This window comes from Lissotriton helveticus, chromosome 10, assembly GCF_964261635.1.
Source record: "Lissotriton helveticus chromosome 10, aLisHel1.1, whole genome shotgun sequence".
Lineage (NCBI taxonomy): Eukaryota > Metazoa > Chordata > Amphibia > Caudata > Salamandridae > Lissotriton > Lissotriton helveticus.
In genome coordinates this window covers 116,491,021-116,503,319 of record NC_136071.1, presented here as the reverse complement: position 1 = coordinate 116,503,319, position 12,299 = coordinate 116,491,021, and the positions used below count along the sequence as shown (strand labels likewise).

Sequence of the window (12,299 nt, the reverse complement as noted above, 5' to 3'; positions counted from 1 at the left end):
GCATCAGTTTCTTGCCTTGTTCCCACAGAAATTCTATTATTGGAATAGATTTAGTCGTCTTTTGAGTCTGCTCCTTAAAATCGTGCAGGAAGCATTCAGTTTCTGTGGATTCGATAGCCATATGGAATCTCTTTGCCGCTCTTTCAACGATTTTATGGAAGCCGCCGATGTCTACCGGCGGCGAGTCCGCTTGGCGCGGTTGGGGCGAAGCTGGTGAAGACGCCACATACTCATCCTCCTCATCATGGGTAGAGTGGGCCTCCTGGACCTCTCCTTCCTCCAATTCTTCCTCCTCCTCATCCTCGTCTGATGACACTACCTCCTGAGGTTGGATCTTCTCATGGTGGGCTTGAGGGGGAGGTCGAGACTGTTTTGGGGCTGCCGCTGGTTTATGAACGATCGGCGACTGATCTCTACTGTCAGCGTCCGGGAAGCGTTGTTTGTAATCCTGTACAAGGAATTTCAGGTCGTTCACCAGAGCAGCTGGCAGGCATATCATGGGGGTAACCTCCGTGCTGACTTTAGTGTGGACGGAGTGCTCCTGGTAAGAGATTTCCTCTACCTCCTCGTCAGTGCTTTGGCATTTGACATGTAGGTCCGAGATGGAAGTAGCGGGGCCCAGGTGGTCATCCTCTTCTGAGTCTTCACTCTGGAAGATTTCGTTAGGCGGCTGCATCTCCACTTTGCTTGGAGACGTGGTTTCCGGCGTAATATGCGGTTTGGTAGTCTTGCCCAACGCAGGACTGGAGGTGGAAGCCGCCGACGGTGGTAGCGTGAGGGATGACACCTCCACGAGCTTGGATTTCTTCCATGTTTCTGTCCTCCGTCGACGGCAGCTTTAACTTCGTCGACGACGACGAGTCCTCCGTCGACGGCGTCTTTAACTTCGTCGACGACGACGAGTCCTTCGTCGACGGTAGGGTCCTCGTCGACGGAATCTCCGTAGACGGCAATTTGGTCGTCGACGACCGCGACGTCGTCGGTGCACTCGTTGACGGCGAGCCCGTCGTCGACGTCGTTCTCGTCGACGTTTTCGTCGTCGACGTCTTCGCCGTCGATGCCCTCGTCGATGCCTTCGTCGTCGGGGCTGTCGATGGTGGGTTCGTCGTCGACGTCGTCGACAACAGGTTCGTTAAAGAGGATGCCGTCGTCGACGGCGTAGTTTTCGTCGACGGCGTAGTCTTCGACGTCGACAGGGTCTTTGTCGTCGACGATTTCAGCAGTAAAACAGAGGAAATAGGTCTACCTGTCGATGACGATGATGGAGATGTCATCGTCGACGGTGAAAGAGACAACGCTGACGTCGTTGACACAGTGGTAGTTACTGAGGTAGTCCTCTGGGCAGGTCTGCTAGATGACTGAGCAGGCTTCTTAAAAGTCTGATTATCCTTAACAGACACAGAAGATGTCGTAGATCTTGCCTCTGAAGACTTCTTGGCTGTCTTCCTAGGAGGAGTGTCTGAGGGGCCAGGGGAAGTTACCCTTGGCCTCTTTTGAGAGACTTCTGAGACCTTAGAGACACTACCCTCGGAAGATTCCAGAGTGTCTCTGTCCTTGAGCCTGTCGAGCCAGATGAGAAGGCGACCTTCCCTGTCTCTCACGGTCTTTTTAGGGAAAGACCTACATATTTTGCAGTCTGCAGGGACGTGGTCCGGATAAAGGCAATATAAGCATAAGGTATGCTTATCATCCACATGGAGCCTTTTCTTCCCACATGAAGAGCAGGCCCTGAAAAGGGCTTTCTTCTGGGATTCGGACATCGAAGAAAGCAGTGGAAAGAAAACACTTACTGCCTCAAAGTGTTACTGAAGTAATCCTTGAAGATTGTAGAGTGAAGATTCACTTTCAAAGGAAAGTAGATGATTTGTAAGGAATCCTGAGAAGAGCTCAGGCTGGAGACTCCCTAGCACAACGTGCGGTAGAAAATCTGAGGGACTGAGGCTCCTCCCAGGAAGGTTCTAGAGGGAGGTCGGAGCTGATTGGCTGACTGTGAGAGTTTGGTCCTTTTTGCATAAGGACAAAGAAAGGCTACTAAGGGGAGACCCTTAGGCCTATTTTCTCTATGTATGTCTATAGGACATTACTTTTTTATGTACCGGAGGCTCCCGTCTCGACGACGGGGAATGATTCAGGCATGTGAATCTATGAAAGACACCCCTAATACTGGATAATAGTGGATGTTCCTACGCATATTTGTGTGGTTGTGTTACTTCTGGGAAGCTTGGTGCTGCATCAGGTTGCTGCCCGACGCTGGAATGGACAAAACGTTGTTAGCAGTGAGGTTTGCAAGGTCAGAAGAAGTTAGGAGTTCTGATCCGTATTAGTGACATTTGAGCAGTCGCTTACAAAAGTAACAATGGCAATAATCTGAAAGATGCAGAGAACCTTAGCCATATCAGAAGTAGTCAAATTCAGGGCTGAGGAGGAAGAATTGTACTCTTATGCACTGCCGTTAGGGATGGGTTCACTAGGATTCCTATAATTCTCCCCCAATGGGATCCCAAGACTGACACCTTTCAGTGTTCTGAAGCCTCCTCTATGTTATCTCCTGACACACCTTGCACTTCTTCATGGGGTGAGAATTTGAATGTTACATTCATTCTTCCAGGCTTTCTTCATAACCACTAGCACATGTTAGGAAAGCCAGTATGAGAGCCAAAGGGAGCATGAGAAGAATGAAACACCTGGCATAAAAAGTTTTAAAGTGTTCTATGATGTTTGTTCGGTTAGTCGAAAAAAGTCAATGACCTTCCAATAGCATGATGAAGCACAATACAAATTCTGGAAGTCTTCATGTGTAGGCGACAGTTTTCCCCTCTTGTTATAATCTATAATTAGCAGCATCCACCTTGCTTTACTTCCTTCTAATTAAAGCGTCTTTATTGGTGGTGTACTGTCATACAAAACTTTAATGTACAAATATAAATAAGTAGTTGCATTTAAAAATAAAAGTCTTAAAAAGATGCCTTTTCTAGTTCGGTTTTAGTTTTTAGAACTGAAAATGGATCTATCACTAACGTGTCTCTTTCAGATATTATGTTTTAGAGTCCTACACATGCACAGAGATGTTCTGCTGTTATGAAATCAACGATGAAGAGCCTCTGCAACCACCATGCCGCAATACATTCTAGTTCCAGACACAATTCATGTCCTGTCTGATAATGAAGCAAATGCATGGAGGAAAGGCCTTATCAAGTCAGGAAACCAGAAAGGTCGCCATGGACTGTATCTTTGTTGTGGGTTTCAGAGACGATTTGGGGTAATTCACTTAGAACCCAAAGTGGACAAGGCTTCTAAGGGTCAAATGTGACTGTGCTGACCCCTTGGATGAACCATTATAAAACAATCACCCAGGGAAACATATTATCTGGTCAGCACCCCAGAGCTGGTGAATGACGAGGGAGAATTGGGAGCATCACTGTTACAGGGACGGCACCCAAACAACCTTGAATCCCCAGCCCCCACTCTGCTCCCCGGGTCACTCGCGCCAGGATACTCTGTAGTAGCAGAGCGCGATATAAAAACATTTATAACATAACATAACTTTAGACAACTCCTTTTGCTCCTCCAAATCAGGAGAAACATGAAAACGTTCTTTACTTCAAGCACATTTGAAATATTGTTTACGTGCTATAGCGTTAAGTTTTGTAAGTAATTAAGAGTTCCCTTTGAATAAGTCTTCCCCACTCCTGTCTCAATCTTCAAAAGCACCCCATATACCCTCTTGTGTGTCTTAGTAGTTGGTTGTTTGACTGTTGCCTCCTATATACACTCTGTTCCTTTTAAAATGCTTCACTACACTTTGGCGACAGGTTCGAACTATGTCATCTAAGATACATATCAAAATGAATGTGATTGCATACCTTGAAATTTGGCTGTGCAAAACAACGAGCAACTGCAATCATCGAGGCAGTCAGAGGGCCAGACACACCAATAGTCGTGAGAAATTCAGAGATATTTGGTGTGAGCCGAAATGGGACAGGCCGATTCGCATCCAGATCCCCGGAGGCATCACTGATGTCAAACCGAAAGTATGCCACATTGAGTTTCCCAGTATCCTAGAACATAGGGAGAAAAAAAACACATGAAAGAGGGGTAAATACGAATCTCGTAGTCTTCAGTGCAATACAACACACTCAATGTTTTGGTATAAGGACGCCCTGTTAAGAAGCTACTTAATTTCTTAAACAAGCAAATTGCAGATGTAGGCACTATACTTTACTTTAGTTTCAAACATTTTCAAAGACTTTCTAATTCATAAACGACTAAAAACCTACAGAAACCCAAAAGTAATACTCAAATATGATAATTAAGGGAAAGACGGTTTTGTCACTTTAGCTTTCTTGTGGATCTTCAAAACTGGTTCCAATGAAATCAAAACAATTTAAAACTGCATCCAAGTCTCATGAACTAGATAAAAGACAGAAAAGCTCTCTATACTCCACTTATTTATTTGGAGTTATCGTAGGGCTATTCGGTTTCTTGCTTAGAAGCTAGGCTTCACAGCAGGTTGCACAGTAGATCAAGACAGTGTTTTGTTTTAAAGAGAAATGGATAGCACTGCTAGGGACGCATACACCAAAACCTAGCACTGTTCATGAATGACCCTACATCTTCTTTAAGACTTGCGGCAGGCTCAAGTGCTAAGTTTCTCTGCTATATTTTATTCATGAAACCGCTACTCTCCAGGTTGCAAAGACACAAATGTCTTCCAAACAGTCAGGCAGGCAAAAATATGGCAGTTCGACATTAGGACCACAGAGGGAAAAAGGGGAATAAGTAGAACTGCTGATGTGTTTGCACTTAATTTATGAACTTTTTTTGCAAGACACAGAATATAGTACGTACCCCCGAGAGGGGAATTGAGGGTGAAGAACCTGCAGAGGAATACTATCCATCAGAAAGAACATTAAAAATGACTTTAATGCAAGCTTCCTCTGTAGCACCTGCAATTATTAAAATTCATGTTGAACTCCCCAATTAATAGGGAGGTGTAGCTCTTCAGCCAGCTCCAGACAAAGATATAAACAAACACATTAGCCTGGGGCGACCAACAGCAGCCCCAGCTCTACCAAATGAATCTAGACAAAAGTGTGCAATTGAGTTCTAACTTTACAAGTATCCATGAGTTTACCATCCTTGAGACGGCAAACCTTGGCGTTTCTACCCCTTTTACTCCAGGCTACCTCGTAACAATTAGATATACTGGACACAATCCATTCAGAGTTAGTGGACATATTTAGATACTGACCACAATTAGGGAGCCCTGCAAAGCATATGAAGCGTTATGGCTCTAGCCTATATTTTTTGCTGATAACAAATCCCACAGGGGACCCCCCCCCTCGGCCCCCTCCGATGCTCTACTCCACTCCATGAAAATAAGACAAGTGAAAGTCAGAAGCTAAACAGCTTACTTTAATGGAGAAGTCAGTTTTGGATGTTTTGGCAGAAAGAACAGTTTAACTCTCAGTATATTAAGTGATATTAAAGAATGCTTTTTAACATTACCAACATTATAACACTTTAAAATCACATTGAATTTAGCATGAATAAGCACAGATCACCCTAGCGTTGCTCTGTCCGTATACAATATCAGTTTTATATGTGAAGTTTTGGCTATAGGTGGCCATATACTGGTCTTCCCTTCCTCTAACGATGAATCTTTTGTTTATAAGAATATACACATAGAGATAGTTGCATTTTTAACATACTTACTCTTTTACTGTTCTTCCTTTACAGGTCTTGTATTCTAGAGTTCATAGGTATGCTATGTTATCCATTTCAAATGACTGCTCAAAATACATTATTGGTATTTAATAATTATATGCAGTTACTTGTTTTTGTATTCTTGTACGGGATTGATACCCAAAAGTTGAAATGTGCCTCAAAAAAGGTAAAAACAAATAATAGAAACAACTGCCTGCTATTTTATCTTAGCCATCTCCGTCCGCATCATTGGAAAATTCCAAGCCACCCTCCTAATGGAGCAGGATTATGTCTCATTGCCCCAAAGCCAACTATCACCATTCATCACATTCTAAGTATTTTAATGCTGTGGTCAAACCTGCAGTCAGTAGAGCAATCAATATTTATAAATCTCCCTTGAGATAGGGAATTAAGTTTTAATTCTTGCTTCAAGTACTTCCTCAGAAAAGTTAATACGCTATAATAAAACAGACATCAACCACAAAAAATAAAATGCGCTACCCACTAAAATGTCTTTGATAATACTTGAATAAAATCAAAATTTTTAATTATGCACATAGCAGTTATAATACCGAACAACAAAATATTTTTTAACGTTTAAATATAATTATTCTTTAGGTTTTAAATTGACTTAATAGAGACTACACACTGGAACATATTTTTCAATGTAGTTACGAGAGGTTAGGAAAGCTTTACTTGTGGTTCACACTCGACACCTATCACTTTAACGTATCAATCCAAATGGATCAACAAATGCATGTACCAACCAAAAGCAAGACAATTTGACGGTGATCTTTGAGACCAAAAGGCGTTTAGTGCATCACATGAAACTGTACTCTCATTGCTGATTGCCACTCTGCATATTTGTTTTCTAGGTTTTCTTTTACACCATACTTTTCTCCAAGAAAGCGCCGGGTCGCCGATTGCTCGAGAGAGAGAGGTGAGTTAACTCCCACTGCACACACTAGCTTGGTCTTCCATCATACACCTGTAATCCAGCCAGAGGCTCAACAGCAGCAGAGCGAAGACCTGCTAATATCATAGGCTAGAGCAGGGATTTCAAGGGTGACTGCACAGGGGCTCTCGGTCCAACAGCTCACCATTAGAAAGCATCAAGGGATGATCCTACCCATAGGATTGATGCGACGTATGAAGCAAGGTATTGTTTTTTCAAACTGTGACTGTAAGATGTAAGTTAAATCACAGCATAAATGTGGCTCTAATGTATCATCTCTAAGGCCTCTCTTTCAGTCGCTGCTTTAAGGCTTACTGCACGCCTCTTTATCGGAGAATATGAGCATTGCTAGCACATCTCCCATAGGTCTATTCTCTGGGTCAAGAGTCAGAGAGTGGCTTTAGGCAACATCCATGGTGGGGGCTGTATATCACAGGTACTATCGTCCTCTAACTGGTTCCACTCTATGGAGGCAGGGCTTACTGAAAAGGTCGATAGCAGGATTGGTACTTACAGTATGACACAGTAATAACAGAAAAAAATTAATTGTCTATGCAGACTTAAAAACTTTTTTTAAAAGAGATCTTTATATAAAGAAAATATTGGGCAGTTAAAACAAGAAACACAAAAACCACGAGGCTGAAAAGGTTTTCTAAAGCTATGGGAACTGATGAGTGACTTCTCATTTGCCTGTGGCAGAGAGCGGTTCGATGTATTCAGCACACTTTGATATGTCTGCACTTCGTCCCAGTTTCACTGCGGCCCTGTGTTAATGGGGCTGTGCACATCGACAGTAGTCTACTCTAAATGTCTAGACACCATACCACTCCAAACTTTACATTTAAAGATCGGTGGTTCCCTAGAATTTCTGAAAGAATTTGAACATGTTTCTAATAATCTGCAAAGGAATGTTCTACTGTGTGTGTCCTTTCAAGTCAAAGGGCCGGATATAACAATTTATACAGACCTTAGAACTTCCAAGATCATACACTACACAGCCTTCATCAAGATACAGGAAGTGTACTTCTGTACAGCTGTAATCTCACCTGGGCAATCTGTAGCATTTCCGGGTTTAATCTGTTCAAGTGGAAGACAAATTCAGCAAAACCAATTAATGCCAATTGAATAGTAAACATCTTTCGGAATGTCCAATAGTCTGTAGCATTAGGGAATGCATGTAACGCCCACTCCTTCAGCATGCTTCTGGGCACCATGTTGCTTTGCACTTCCTTAAGAATATCTCTGAGAACCTAAAATAGAATAAAACACATTAAAACAATGAATAATTTAAAAGCCATAACTAACGACTTAGAAACATAACTAGCTTTTTTTAAATTTTATTCAGGTTCTAAAAAGAATTAAAATCATTAAAGACGCTAATACAATTATAAGTCAAATATTTTGAAATGTACAAAGTTTCACAATATGTAAACGTGTAACAAACTTTAACCTCTTTGTAAACAGCATTATTAAAAATCACACCATTTCAGTCTTTGGGTTCATCACTGTAAAAACACTGAATTTTTGACTCTTTTCTAACCTTTTTTCCAATCAGACAACCCTTTAGAGAGGGAATGCTTAAAGAAACGAGGTTTTAAGGCCAGAGACGCACCTGACAACGTGATAATCGGCTGGATTTAATGAGTGCTGGAAGCAAATTCTTCAGGTCAACGAACCCAACATATAGGACACAGCAGCCACCTGTGCATCATTAAACATGCTGATTTACTTGCCCTTCACAAAGGAAGCCTCAGCACTGGATCCAGGCAAGCCTCCTTATGAAGACTGTTTGTTCATGGACCTTGCTGTGTAGAGGAGCACTACCGTGAAATGTGCTTGGATGCATCTTTATCATGTCCAGCTTGCTGCACATAGTCTGGGAGACTATTTCTGAATGAGGCGGCCATTTCCCAAAAAGTATGATTACAGCTGAACAGCAGGCATGAAGCATTTGTGAAATGCGTGCAAAGTTACACAATGTACAAGCGCTAGGGTCAAGTTGTCCAGGATCTTTGGCTCTATACAGGGGAGTGGATGGGAATATCTGTTGCTTTATTTTTTTGCAACACCAGACTATCTGGGGTGGCAAGCAAAAACAAGTAGAATCTAGTGGCACTTTTGCCTATTTACTGCAAACTTTTCCCACATAGTTTGGAAGGGATTTAGTAGAGGTCCAATAAACAGAAGACCCAGAAGAGGTTGGTTGAATAAGATGGCTGCTTAAGTTCAACAGGAATCAGATTTTACCTCTTGTCACTAGAAGTAGTTTGAAGCCGCATTCTGCCTTCTTAATGACCAGTGAGAAAGAATTGTTTGGGGGGGGGGGGGGGGGGGGGGGTTTGAGTGATGCTAGCGATACTTGCTGGGAGGTTGGAGGTTGAGTGGCAACAGCTGTACTTGAGGAGGAGGGAGGGGGGGTGGGTGTTGGTTGACTGGGGGTTGGGGGTTGGAGGTTGAGTGACGCCAACAGTACTTGCAGGGTGGGAGAGGAGAGGGGAGGTTGGAGGTTTAGTGGCATTCACAGTAGTTTCTGGGTGTGGGGGGGGGGTTTAGTTGAGTGACAGCAGCGGAACTTGCATGAGCGCCAGGCATGCAACAGAGTCTCATTACTACCCGCATGACGTACCTGATGGCTGGCCTGCGTCCCTCGAGCCTGCACCGTCGCTAGCCTGTCGTAGTAGCGAGAGATGGGGTTGTCGTGCTCGATGCCCTTCTTGGCACAGCGCTGCTTGTAAATCTCCACCAGGGACAGCGACGAGGGGTTGTCCTCGACCAGGCGCATCTGTGGGGATACTGCCACTACCCGGGGTACTGCAGTTTAGAGAGAGGGATGTAAGTTAACTCCTGCAGGCTTAAAGCGCTACACATCAGTATACTTGTTGAAGGGATTGAGGCGGTTCTCCAGCATATCCCATCAGAATTAACATTCAGAAACACTCAGTACATGTGGATCTTCCACACTGGCGTCCGTTCTCCTAATCATGTGTATGGACCATCACAGAATAAACAGCCAGTTTCTAAAGCACACCTTTACCACTGGTGGAGTATCTTCGCGCTCATCACACAAGTTACTTACCTTCGGTAACAATATATCTATAAGAAACAGTAGTTAGTGTTAGATTCCTTACCTTAGAATATCCCCAGGCGTCAGACTGGATCCGGAAAGTTTTGCGTAGCAGTACCCCTGCGTGTCGGTAGGCCTCGTCTGCGGCTCCGCGTCTGTCGTCGGTGTCGTTGGCCCCGGGATGAAGGCGTAGGAGTACTTAGACGCCGCCCTCGCGCGCGGACGTCAGTTCTTGTGCATAGCTTTCCACGCCAGGAACGCAGAGCCATGCCGGGGACCAACACTGGTGCCATAAAACTAGGACCCTCAAAGGGAATACCTTAACCCTAGATGTCGGTTCGCAGAAGGGGGAGGGTGGGTGGGGTGGTAAGGAATCTAACACTAACTACTGCTTCTTACAGATATATCGTTACCGAAGGTAAGTAACTTGTGCATCTGAAAGAAACAGGTTAGTGTTAGATTCCTTACCTTAGAATAGATACCCCAGCAAGGTCTGAGAACCAAGATCACACCAGAAAAAGTCCTGGAGAACGGAACGGCCGAAAAAGCCATCTCCCCGGACTTGGCTGTCCAGGCAGTAGTGTCTAGCAAACATGTGCAGCGAGGCCCACGTACCTGCCTGACAGATGTCCTGCAAGGGGACTCCCCGACCCAGGGCAGTAGTAGCCGCTGTGGCCCAAGTGGAATGGGCCCTCAGCACAACAGGGGGCTCCTTTTTAGCCAAGGAGTAACAGACCTTGATGCACAACATGACCCACCGAGAGATGGTCCGTTTGTGCACCGCCCGTCCCTTCTTCGCGCCCACGTAACCAACAAAGAGCTGGTCGTCAACCCAGGAACTGGCGTGTGCGGTCAAGGTAGAAGGAGAGTGCACGTTTTGGGTCCAGACGGTGGAGCCTCTCTTCCTCTTTCGAGGGATGCGGAAGCGGAAAGAAGGTGGGCAAGGTGATGGACTGCCCGATGTGAAAGGCTGTAACCACTTTGGGCAGGAAAGAAGGACGCGTTCTTAAAACAACTTTGCCCGGATGGACAGAAAGGAAAGGAGGCTTAGAAGATAGAGCCTGGAGCTCACTCACCCTCCTGGCAGAGGTGATGGCAACCAGGAATGCAGTCTTAAGAGTTAGAAGACGAAGAGGGCAATTGTGAAGTGGCTTGAAAGGAGCGCACTTCAGATGAGAACAAGGTTCAAGTCCCACTGAGGCATCACGAAAGGAACAGGAGGAAACATGTGCGTGATGCCCTTCAAGAATCTATTTACAACAGGGGACTTGAAAAGAGATGGCTGATCAGGAAGCCTCAAGAAGGCAGAAATGGCAGAGAGGTAGCCCTTAAGAGTGCCCAGAGTAGAGCCCTGCTGGGCAAGAGAACGAAGGAAGAGGAGAACCTCTGAAAGGGGGGCAGAGAGAGGATCCACAGCCTTTGCTGTGCACCATTCCACAAATTTGTTCTACCTGCAGGCATATACCAATTTTGTGGAGGGACGTCTGGCTGCCAGGATCACATCACAGACTTCAGGAGGCAAGTCAAATGGCCTCAACTGCCGCCGCTCAATCTCCACGCATGGAGGTGGAGACTGGACAGGTTCAGGTGGAGGACCCTCCCCTGCTGCTGCGACAGAGGGTCCTTCTGAAGAGGCAGACGAATCGGGGGATCGACTGACATGCTGAGTAGCTCGGGATACCAGTACCTTTGTGCCCAGTCCGGAGCCACAAGGACGACTTGGGCCCGTTTGCGCCTGATCTTTATAGCACTCTGGGCAGAAGTGGTATAGGCGGAAAGGTGTACAACAGACCGCAGCTCCACTCGCGACGGAAAGCGTCTCCGAGCGAGTGCCTCCTTGGAAATTCCAACGTGCAGAACTGATGACATTGCACATTCTCTTCGGTGGTGAATAGATCTAACCAATGCTCTCCCCACTGCTGAAAGAGACCTTGCGCCACGTCCGAGTTCAGACGCCATTTGTGATCCATCATGCACCGGCGGCTGAGTTCGTCCGCCCTGGCGTTCAGAGAACCTGCCAGGTGTTGAACCACCAGGGTGACGCCCTGGCGTTCCAGCCATTGCCAGACACGCAGAGCCTCCTGACAAAGAGTACACAACGCCACCCCGCCCTGTTTGTTGGAGTACCACATGGCGGTAGTGTTGTACGTGAACACCTGCCCTACACTCCCTCGGACAGAGGGGAGGAATGCCTTCAGTGCAAGTCGGATCGCCCCCAGCTCCAGAAGGTTGATATGGAGCCGGGACTCCGCCTGAGACCAGAGGCCTCTGATCTCCGCCTCTCCCATGTGGCCCCCCCAGCCCAGGAGGGACGCATCCGTCACAACTACGTGCTCCGGTTGGGGTAGGGAGAGGGATCTGCCGCTGAACCAATCGCGGCTCGTGAACCACCACTGCAACTGTCTTGCAGTGCTCTCCGAGAACAAGACATGGTCGGACAAGTTGCCCTGATGCTGGGCCCACTGAAACTTCAGGTCCCACTGCAGAGCCTGCATCCGCCACCTCGCGTGATGCACCAGAAGGATACAGGAGGCCATCAGCCCCAGAAGCCGCAGCGTCAACCTGACCGAGACA

At 45.9% G+C, this 12,299-nt stretch overlaps 1 protein-coding gene across 1 annotated transcript in view; it reads right to left on the bottom strand.

Annotated features, from left to right (window-relative positions):
• Positions 1-12,299, bottom strand: part of TRRAP (transformation/transcription domain associated protein) — an 885,394-nt gene that overhangs the window by 27,200 nt on the left and 845,895 nt on the right. The window contains exons 68-70 of the mRNA XM_078664902.1: positions 9,288-9,472; positions 7,708-7,911; positions 3,864-4,058 (exon numbers count right to left, since the gene is read on the bottom strand). Of these exons, the coding sequence (XP_078521028.1) occupies positions 3,864-4,058; positions 7,708-7,911; positions 9,288-9,472 (584 nt within the window). The remainder of the gene's footprint in view (positions 1-3,863; positions 4,059-7,707; positions 7,912-9,287; positions 9,473-12,299) is intronic.